This window comes from Bactrocera dorsalis, chromosome 5 (genome assembly GCF_023373825.1).
Source record: "Bactrocera dorsalis isolate Fly_Bdor chromosome 5, ASM2337382v1, whole genome shotgun sequence".
In the NCBI taxonomy this organism is placed as follows: domain Eukaryota; kingdom Metazoa; phylum Arthropoda; class Insecta; order Diptera; family Tephritidae; genus Bactrocera; species Bactrocera dorsalis.
The window spans coordinates 57,533,304-57,544,935 of NC_064307.1; the positions used below are offsets into that span (position 1 = coordinate 57,533,304).

At 30.9% G+C, this 11,632-nt stretch overlaps 1 protein-coding gene across 1 annotated transcript in view; it reads left to right on the forward strand.

Moving 5' to 3' along the window:
* Positions 1-10,146, forward strand: part of LOC105224760 (uncharacterized) — a 215,513-nt gene extending 205,367 nt beyond the window's left edge. The window contains exons 5-9 of the mRNA XM_049458844.1: positions 1,962-2,106; positions 2,349-2,462; positions 2,704-2,862; positions 2,939-3,434; positions 6,008-10,146. Coding sequence (XP_049314801.1) covers positions 1,962-2,106; positions 2,349-2,462; positions 2,704-2,862; positions 2,939-3,150 — 630 coding nt within the window. The 3' untranslated portion in view covers positions 3,151-3,434; positions 6,008-10,146. The remainder of the gene's footprint in view (positions 1-1,961; positions 2,107-2,348; positions 2,463-2,703; positions 2,863-2,938; positions 3,435-6,007) is intronic.
* Positions 10,147-11,632: the final 1,486 nt, after the last annotated feature.

The following is an 11,632-nucleotide window of genomic DNA, read 5'->3' on the forward strand; positions in this document are numbered from 1 at the left end:
GTCTGTTACGTTCTCACCGGCATAAAATTTGAAGAAATATGGACCGATGATTCCATCGCCACACAAACCACACCAAACCGTTGTTTTTCTGGATGAAATGACAGCTTTTGAATCTCTTCAGGTTTCTCTCCGTTTTGCTTGTTTACACATTGGCCAGAATTGGACCTCGTCGCTGAACACAATTTGGCTTGAAAATATCGGACCTTCTTGGAGCTTTTCAAGAGTCCATAGAGCGAATTGATGACGCTTGAGATGGTAAGGGGGATACAGTTCTTGTACAAGCTGTATTTTGTACGCTTTCAGTATCAGATCTCGACGTAAAATACTTCAAGTCGTTCTATACATCGGTGGGAGTTGCTGCGAACGGCGCTGAATCGACTATCCAAGGTCTTCATACACTTTCAGCTACAGCTGCTATATTTTCCTCACTGCGTGCTTGACGTGGTCTATTTGGTCGAATGTTATCCAATAATGAATGTTAGGTCTCAAAAGTTGAAAAAAGGAACTCTACATGGTTCTCCTGTTAATAGCTGGTATGTACATTTCAATAAGTAGAAGGCTTTTTGAGTCCAACACAAACATCGACACGGCTGCATAATGAGCCTGATATTTACTTGCCGCTCAGGCCTAACCCTCGACTTGTATCATTTGGACGGAGCTGTATCTACTATACTAGTATCAAGAACCATGAGTTGAAACGCAACAAAAAATGTATATGTTCGATGTAGTCTAACATTCGGAACCCATTTTGTATGTTATTGTCATTATTTAAAAGATGTTTATAATTATGTTTATGATAGAAATACAAAAGAATTGGTACTGCAAAACCACCTCCACGGCGTTGGAAGCTATACGTATTTACATATGTATATAAGAAAGTCTCTCCTCACAAAATATAGTCTATAATTTTCTTCACTTTTCCGTATTGGTTTATGTAAAGTCTTTCCATGATAAATTGTAGAAAGAAATCATTATTTTTACAATTTGTGGTACAGTAATCTGTATCTCGAAAACGGTCGTGGTGAGCTGCCTGGAACAGAGCTTATTTAATTTAAAATGGATTAATCTAACTATGCTAAATTAAACCTTCAATTTAATGCAAACGTAAACTTTATATATAAGAAAGTTCAAATATTTCATAGGAATTTCAAGACCAAACCAGCCCCAAACATATTTTTTAAATAACTTAGGATGGAGTAAGACGTTATTTAACAGATAATCAATTTGATATGTCTGTATCGGTACCTAAATTTTCTCGTAAATAACTAACCTCTACTTTTTCTTCGTAATTGGCGCAGACACCGCTTACGCGATTATAGCCGAGTTAACAACCGCGCGCCAGTCGTTTCTTCTTTTCGCAACGTGGATACTGTTGCCGCTTTTTCATTGGTATGTTTTTTTACGTAGCGGGTCCCAAACCCAGCGCAGAACCCTATGTAGGGGATGTTTCGCCTTCTCACTTTAGCTCGCCTTCAAACGGATGTTCTTATGTCACCCAGAGATTACTTGATCAAAGACCGAAAGTCGTGATCTGCTTAAGCCATGTGCAAAAGAATAGTGTCTGGCCTGGTGAATGGCGATCAGAGAACTTTCCTCACTTGCGTGAACTTCTACACATGACTCCATCCTCCCTCTAACTTCCCTTGAAATCAGTTACGTAAACTAAAACAGCAATTTGGATATATTTCCTACTTTATTTGTTGTATTCGACTCTCCTGCCATGGGAATTGAATACCTTGGTATAGTTTAAATACATAAGATACTAAAAGACTACGTCTAAAACTTGATTAACGAGACTTAGTATAGAAATATTTTTTTGTATTGTGCCACTTCGGCTTCATTGCTTTAATTTATTATTATATATTACACCACTTCCGAGTTTGTCTTACTTAACTTCCTATGGATAATCTCTTTAAGCACACAATTTTTTTAAATTTATCTTCATTTTTTTGCACTTTTAGGTTGATATCTCCTGCCGCAATACCAAACAAACGGTCAGCTCTATATTGACGCGCACAAACTTTGTCACACTCAAATATGTCACCGACAATTGGGGTACAGATGCGAATGGTTTCAAGCTGGTCATAACATCGGTGAAGGATCCAAGTGAGTACATACCTATGCTTAGGCAACTTTTCAACGCAGACACTTAAAAGTTAAGCAAGTTTAAGAATGCAGTTTTAAATTAACTCGCAGAACTTGCTAATTGACTTTAAAGTTGAAGGGACAAACACTTTTCTTATTATAAACTGAACTTGATGCAAATTTCTCAGCTTATTTACTAACGAATTTCTCTCTTTTCTATTTTCATTATATTTTGCGCTATTTTTCATTATGCAAATGAAAAGAACACACCTGCAATGATTTCACCTGTGCAGCTCGTGAATTTTGCATAAGTCCGGATTTACTCTGCGATGGCATTAATCATTGTGGTGACAATTCTGATGAATCGGTGTGCCAAAGTAAGTATGAAACCAACGCTGTGGGGGTGTGTGAGAAAAATAAGTTGGCTTCCTAATATTATATATAAGCTTTATAAGCTTTATCTATAATTTAGTCAGCATATTTAGAAAATTCATATATGTACTTGTATTTAAATTGGACAACAGGGTTAAATTTTGCGAAGTTGAATTATAGTCGTGCGAATATACATATGTACATAAAGAGCGTATTATAACAGCATTTCTCTCCGCATAATTTCAGGCGAAACAGCTGCTACGGTCTTCGGTGTCGACATGACCTGGTTCGTGCTGATCGTGGTTGGAATAGTGCTGGTTTTAAGCGCCGTTATTGTCGGTATTTCGATATGCGTTTGCAGGCGGCAGGAAGAGTCAAATCTCAACCAGAATACCGCAATACAAAGTAAGCACCCTCATATCATTTATACACTCGAAAGTAGTACCGAAATAATATTTGATATATTATAACTCACCTTTAGTGCGTCACACCGCCGAAACGAATGGCTCATCGAAGCATTTACATTATCATCATGGCGGCACATTGTCGCGCGAACACACACAACTGCCACCGACGTCGGGAAACTGGCATCACCCTGCGGGACCTTACGGGTACCACCGCATTCTACGCAACTTATCGAAGATGGCCACCAAAGTCCGTCCCATTTGGTGCTTAGCAAATTCCGTCAATTAGGTCAAGATCTTTCACATACAAATCCGGCCGCTGCCGCCGCCGCCGCTACGGCGGGACTCAATCAAACGAACATTTCTGTGGCTAATCAAAATGCCGCCGCCGCCGCAGCAGCTGCGGCAGCTGTTGGTGCTGCACAGAAGGATGAATGGTTCGTTTAGGTAGAGACCGAGGTTCGAGGCTGAGCAAAAGCTTAGCTTAAGTGAAGTGATCAATTAGACTACAGGAAGATGTTTTACTTAACATTTTTTTAATTAAAACAAGGATTTTGCATGGCATTAAATGAAGTAAGTACATTTTGAGTTGCAAAATTTCAAAATATAAGTAATAGGGTATTTTCAGGAAAAGTAAAGTAGTGTGAGCTTACGAGAGTGAAAGTTTCATTCATAAATTTTTTCCTTTTTAACAAGATTGAGAATTTTATTTTAAGGAACACCTTTTAAAAACGTGAAAGCTCATTTACATACAAAATATTAAATTTAAAAAAAAACAGTTTGAACTTTCGAAAGTGAAAGCTTCATCTATAAATTTTCCTCCCAAAATATTTTTTAGGTAAATTATTTTAAAAATGTGAAATCTTTCTGTGTGCAAAATATATATTATATTATAATAAAGATGAGAATAAGTTTAGCTGATTAAATAAAAATAAAAAAAAGGATAGACTAAAATCTAAATATACTTTGAAATTTCAGAAGTTTTTGTTTGCGAACCCATGAAACTTCGATATTCGAACTTTTTTATTGGTTGAAAGCTTTTCAAAGCCAGACCAATCAGTCTTCTACCCTGTCTTTCAAAGATATTTGAAAAATTGTTACTATCAAAGATGACTCCTTTCCTCCACGAAAATAATATAGTACCAATGCACCAATTTGGGTTTCGTGAAAAACATAGCACGATTGAGCAAGTAAATAGAATTACTAACGAAATAAGAAAAGCATTTGAGCACAGAGAGTACTGTTCAGCTATATTTCTAGACGTGGCTCAGGCGTTTGATAAGGTATGGATGGCATGAGGGCCTTTTATACAAGATTAAAAATATTCTACCTTCAAAGTTATATAAAACATTGGAATCGTATTTAAAAAATAGAAAATTTATGGTAAAAGTGGGAGATTTCATATCTGATGAAAGACAGATAAGGGCTGGTGTACCCCAGGGCAGTGTTCTAGGCCCAACACTATACATCATATATACAGCAGATCTTCCAACAGCTAACAATGTATTAACTTCTACTTTTGCGGACGACACAGCTATAGTGAGCCGTAACAAATGCCACATAATAGCATCAAGAATATTAGCCGAGCACTTAAAGTTTGTCGAAGAATGGCTAGCTAACTGGCGTATAAAGGTAAATGAACAAAAGTGTAAGCATGTTACATTTTCGCTTAGACCAAAAATGTGTCCGGCAATAAAAATTAACAATATTTTAGTACCCCAAGCGAATGAAGTAACCTATCTTGGTATTCACCTAGATAGAAGACTTACGTGGAAAAAACATATATCTAGTAAAATAACTTGCATGAAGATAAGAGCTGCAAATTTAAATTGGCTATTAAATAAAAACTCCAAACTTAGCCTAGACAACAAAGTGCTTTTATATAATGCGGTCATAAAGCCGATTTGGATGTATGGCATTCAACTGTGGGGTACGACCTGTGCAACTAATATAAACATAATACAAAGGTTTCAATCAAAAATGCTTAGATCAATCACGTGTTCACCATGATACATGTCATTACGGAAATATCCATAAAGACCTTGGTATTTCTATGGTAAGGAAAGAAGTAGAAGACAGCAGAATTATATATATATGTAAGCTCCGTGATCACCCAAAGCCTTTGGCTAATGCTTTGGTACATTCCTGCAATCAAACACGCCTTAAAAGAAGAGATATGCCCGCGTACTGAGGAGCAATGTATCACCAAAACACCTCAATCATTTGCTTGAGCGTGTCTAGTTTTTAAATAGGTTTAAGATTTTATTACTTATTGTTAGGCTTTCAAAACAAAAAGCAGATTCAATAAATAAAAAAAGATATTGAAAAAAAAGAAGTTTGTTTATTTGCAGTAGTTTAAAGTGATTTCGGGGTAATATAATTATGTGGGATTCTATTAAAGCTTTTATAGAGAAAGTTTCGTCACATAAAAGGTTCTGAGGCACAGAAGAAATATTACTAAAAATTAGAAGCTTCGAATCGTATCTACCGGCTGCACTTAAAGCGATGCAATGTTATTTGAAAAGTCGGAAGAGTTTAAGCTATAAAAAAATATATTTAGTTTACATAATTTAATAAAAAAAACTCTTATAGCCTTCACAAATTCATAAAAGCACTATTAAGAGCTTTCGAAAAATTATGATATACTGAATCCGAAAATCAAAAGAATATTGAATTTATAAAGCTTTATTAAGAACTTTAGCAACATAACAAAGATAGAGTTCGTAAAACATCAGCACTAGCAAGGTTATAATATTTAATTTGAATGATTTACTAAAAACACTTGAGCTTTCACAAAATCATAAAAGCTCCATTAAGAGCTTTCACAAAATAGTAATCAATTAATCAAAAAAAAAAAATATTTCAGAACTATTATATTTAATTTGAACAACTTATTAAAAGCACTTGAATTTTCACAAAATCACAAAAGCTCTATTAAGATTAATAATCGAATCTAATTAAGATTAATATCAAAATTGTAATCTATTGACACCAAAAACAAAATATTTAAAAAATAATTATATTTAAGTTGAATAATATATTAAAAACACTTTGAACTTTCTCTTAATTCCGTAAGCCTTCTTGAAAGCTTTTCATTTGAGAAATATTTTTTTTACTAAACGTTCTTCAACTTTTCTTCATTACAGGACTGTACAAAATTTAACAACAACAAATTTAGTGGACATCTACGCGCAGGGTGATCGTTAAGAGATTTATAGTACCCAAATCTCTTGGCGTTGAGCACGAAAATTCTCAGCATGTACTTTGCAAAAGCATGACAGAATTTTTTTGTCGGATAATCAACGCAACTTGTATATAAATTATAAATAAATAATTAATTAAAATTAATGTAATTGTAATTGATTAAAATTGAAGGAAATTATTTTTAATTATTAATGATTACTGATATTAAAGTGTGTAACAGTAAAAATATTAGCAAAAAATGTGTAATAACAAATATAGAAAACACTTAAGTAAAAAAGAATTGTAATTTTAAGCCTAAAATATAAAATTGTAACAAAAAGTAAAAACTCTTACGGTAAATAGCTAAGCAGTTAGTGTTAGCCTAAGGTATGTATGCTCCTTTTTTTACAAACAACCATTGAATTAAGCGAGTAAACAAAATAATGAAATTTATAAAGAGAAAATGTAAAATTTTTTGAAATAGAACTTCTTTTATATTAAAATTTTAATAAAAGGAAACGATACATATATACATATATTTGAAATACAAGTTTAAATATAAATGAGTTTTCCAGCTTAAATCAATAAAGAGTTATAGATGATTTTCCACTTCAATTACTTTTCTTGTATTTTTATATTTCTTTTCCTTGAATGCTTTGTTAACAACATAACTATTACTGTAAAGAATAGAGTAAAAAAGAAAAATACTGATAACGAGTTTTCACAAAAGATTTGGTAGCTTTTGTGGATTGATGTCTGCGATAATCACTACAAATAAAAATTTCTATGCATTCAAATTTTAAAGCTTTCACATATTTTGTTTGAATGCTGTTATAAAAAATTGTTTATAACTCAAAGTTTATATATTCTAGCATGTGAAATGATGAGCTTTCCATTGTTCCCATTTATACAAGTTGGAATTATGAAAGCTTTCACTATCAAAAGCTCACTTCTAGAAGCTTTCGTAAAGAATTTGAAATTGTGAAAGCTTTAAATTTCAAAACTCGCTTATAAAAGCTTTCGTATTTTATAGAAAGCAGTTGAAACTCATAAAAGCTGCCAAATACATGGAAACCGTTATTACAAGAACATAATGTGTATCTAAAAGGCATCTAAACTCAAAGGAAACTGTTAAAATGAGACTTTTTACACTGACAACAAAAACTGTAGAACTGCAACGCCTAGTAATAGGCAATATTCCAATACAAATGTATCCCATAGTATTACAAGTCAATGTCAACGGCAAATGACATACCTAAAAAGTCACTTCCAAAATGGGAAATTAAAGTTTTTAGACGTAAAACAAAAAGAAAAAAATACAACAGAAATGCAAAACTGTGAAATGAACGCACTTTGTGTGTATAAAGCAGGGCAGTGCAATAATAAATTAAAGCGTGGTCGTAAAATACAGATTGATTTTAATAAACAAAATCGATTATAATAAACAAATTCTTAGCGAGAAAAATTCCATAACAGCTATTAGTTATTTTGAAAAAATATATTAAAGTAAATAGTGCAAAACTCAGAAATCCATTAACAGTAGTAAAATAATGAGAAACTAAAGCCATATAAAGCAAGAAACCAGAACTCAATTAAATATATTAATAAAAAACAACAACAACAAACAAGGGATGTAAATAGTTGACAATACAGCATATTATAAATCGCAAAAATAACACTTACTTAAAAATACATAATAATATTAAAGGATAATTGATGATATTGAAAGGCAGTTACAAAAACAAAATTATTAGAATTTTCATTAAAAAGCAGTCATTGAGAATTTCAAAAATTTTGGTTATAGAACATTGAATTCATTCAAGCATTCATAATTTATTCAAAGATGCGTAATTAGTTCATAGCTCATCAACTTAAAACTTTAAAGGCATGATTTTTTCTTTCTTCGACAAAAATTGTTTAATGAAAATAATATTTTGTAAAGTCATTTCACAATTCATGATTAAACATCACATAATGAGTGGAGCTGAAATTTCGCAATTCATGAAAAATAACATAAAATGATGAATTATAAGAGATTTTGCGATTATAGCACATCATATCATAAAACATCACATGATTATATATCACGTGATACATCAGCGCATGCTTAAAAATCATATGCAGTAAGTCATAAAAAAGAGAAAAGCAGTTTAGGCAAGCAGAATAGACTAGAGGGGCTAGTAGTGCAACATCGCTTGAAAAAATCACGTTTTCCCAGTCACCAATAAATATCACAAGATTCGTAGTAGCGTCACAGAGATGCATTTAAAATAGGAAAGTTCGTATTTTTTTAAATACTACATAAAAACTCAGAATTTGTATAGCTTTTGAGATTTCAAATATATCACATCATGAGAAATCACTTGATCAGAAATCGTATGTTGATCACATCTTCCACAGATTTTTAAAAATTTTGTATTATATCTGCCATAATTGTAATAAAAACACTTAATATGTCAACACTTCAAAAAATATAGCTAGATGAAGTAAGATATCAAATAACATACGGTTATGAGAAAAGTTTCGATTTTGATGGTTTTATGATCACACATTTATACATCACATAATCAAGCATCGCGCGATCAGGAATCACATGTATACACATCATGTAAAAATGCAAAGGAGTTATCTTAGCCAGTCAAATATTATTATCATTCATACAAAACGTCATAACATTTAGTAACATCATCATATTTCCGCAGCTCTCGGCAGCTTAAATTGGCGGCAAATTGTCATTTATATAATACGTATATTTTAATATGTTGTTATTATAGATTGGGCCCATTATAGCAAGCAAAACATTATATTTTTATTAATATTTCAAAATTGCAAGTGAGATAGGCACTTTTCCTTCCGCTGCTCATATTTAAGCAATTCTAGCTCATTATTGTACCATATTGTTTGCACTAGCAACTCTAAGCATATCACCTCACACAATAGTCACATCACCTGTACATCAATATCACTTATTATATACGGAAATATATCCAGATATATGAAAAGCATTAACAACATATCATTTTCATATTATTTGATTGTCATATTATGTTATTTCATATCATCAATACAATTTTTTTTCACAAAAAAAAAACAAAACTCCTCGTCACATCACTTGTATATTCAAAACGCTCCAAAACAATTTAGAAAATAATCACTACAAACGCCATAAAATCATTAAAAAATAAAATCATCAAAAATATTTGTAAACTAACTACATCGTACATACCGTTACCACATACGACAACTTCAATTCCAACACATTAGTAACTCCGTAGCGAACCAATCATACTAAGTACTTGCAATCAAGTCCAATCAGTCACGTCAACACCACTAAAATAAGCAAAGGGAAATATGAGACACAAATGACAATACGAATTCTGTTTTTATTTTTGATTTTATACAAGAAAGCGTAAGCAAAATAAAGAAATTTAAAAATTGTTCTGAGAACGAGATAAACTAGACAAATGATGTGGCCACATCCAAAGAAATATATATAATAAATAAAATAAACTAAAAAACACGCTCTTCAAAACAAGCGAAATAAAAAATTCCACACTAAACTATTTTCTACTAAGAACTTATATAATTACTAAACAATATGCATACAAATATTTTAAATAAAAAATAATTAAAAGCTCATAAAAGAGAGTAGTTGAAAATAAACTTGATGAAAATCCAAAAAAAATATACTGGCTAAAGCTTCACATTTATTGGGAAAGTAAAGAAAATATTATAAAAGTATTATTAACTAAAAGCAAAAACAATAAAGTTGCCACTTAGGCGCAAAAAAATATTCAAACAAACATACAAATGAATCAACTCAAATTTTTTGCGATTAAAGCTTAAACGTTAGTACTTCCCGCCGTTTGAACATTTTTTGTGAAAACAAAAACATAATTAAAATACAAAAAATATATTTCAAGTGAATTTACCTACAAAAAAATAAACACTCAAATAACAGTACATAGCGTTAGTTGAAAAGGCGCACACATTTTAAAAACTTTCTTTAACTCTTTAGATTTCTTTCGGTAATTTAGATGACTTACAATATAAAATTTATTAAAAGTAATATAAAGAAAAAATAAAATAATATAAACTAAAATTTATTACAAAAAAAATTAAAAAAAAATAACAAATAAGTGGCAGCTTGCGCCAAATAGCAATTCAAAGCTGGGGTTGACTGTAATGTTGAGTTTTGTGTGATGTGACGAAGAATTCTAAACAAGCCTAGCTGACTTTTCTACAACAAATGCACTAAATTGCGGTTAAGGTGATTTGCTTGTTTCATAATAATACGAAACTGCTGCTTACACAGAAATGTGGCAAAAACAAAATTAGGCAACAAATGGACAATATTGAAATGAGTTATTTACAAGTTTAAGCAAGTTTCTGTCAAACTGTTTGACAGCTGTCAGTGATTTGTCAATTTTCAGACTTCAATAAAATATATATATTACTTGTAGGTATTGACAGCTGTCATAGCATATTAATTAAAATTTACAAATTTCAAATTCTAAATGTCAATTTCTTTCAAACTTAAAATCAGTTAAGTATGAGCTTTCATAAAAGCACAATATCAGTTGGATGTCAATTTTAAGTGTAATGAGAAAAATACATTTATATAGAAATGAAAAAATAATAAAATTTATGCCTAAGAAGGAATGAGTGAATAGCTGGCAAGGTGTGAAATTTGAGTTGCAATTTTCGAAAGTTAAAAGCAAAATAAGAAAGTTGAAAATTATAAATCAATAAAGCAAATTTTAAATAATTTTTCACTGTATTTAGAAGACAGTTTTAAATATGATATATATTTGGTATTTTATACATAATTTTTAAATCTTTTGACAATTTTAAAGAATGCTGATATTCATAATATTTATTTGTGAAGGCCATTTTTACTAATTTTGGCTCAAAGTAGTGGATTTAAACGCTGAAAATTAATTTAAATACATTTTTTATCTAAACATTTAATGAAAAAAGTTTAAATTCTGTTTAAGCTTTGTTTTTTACTAAAATATTATGAGAAAAGTTTAAAATTAAATAAACTTTAAATATAAAAATATTTAGAAAAGGCATCTCAAAAACAAATGTGTCTCCAAAAATTAGTAAAAATACAGAATTAATTATTAAATATTTGTTGTATAAAATGTCACAATTTTAGCCACTTACTGATTAAAAGTGTCGGAAAAATTTAAAAAGGTAAATAGTTCAAATAAAACATAAATTTATTAGAATAAATTCGGCAATGAAACCCAAAACAAATACAAATAGTAAAAAAGCCGCCAACACCAACAACATTAGCGCATTAAAAATACATCTGGTAACGCCAAAGCAGGGTAAAACAAACTAGAGCTGCTACTAAGAAAAGGTTCAGAATGTCTTGAAAAATAGGTTTTCTCTGCTAATTTAAATAAAAAATTTCTTGGAAGAAAAGCATAAAAATAAATATTAAATTTTAAAATGTTTACTTTAATTGAGGTGATGCTTTGCTCTTAAAAAATATTTAACTGTGAATTTATTTTAATTTTTATTTTTACAAACCACTACTTACTACTTTTTTATAAGTGTTGTCAGTAAAAAAACACTGC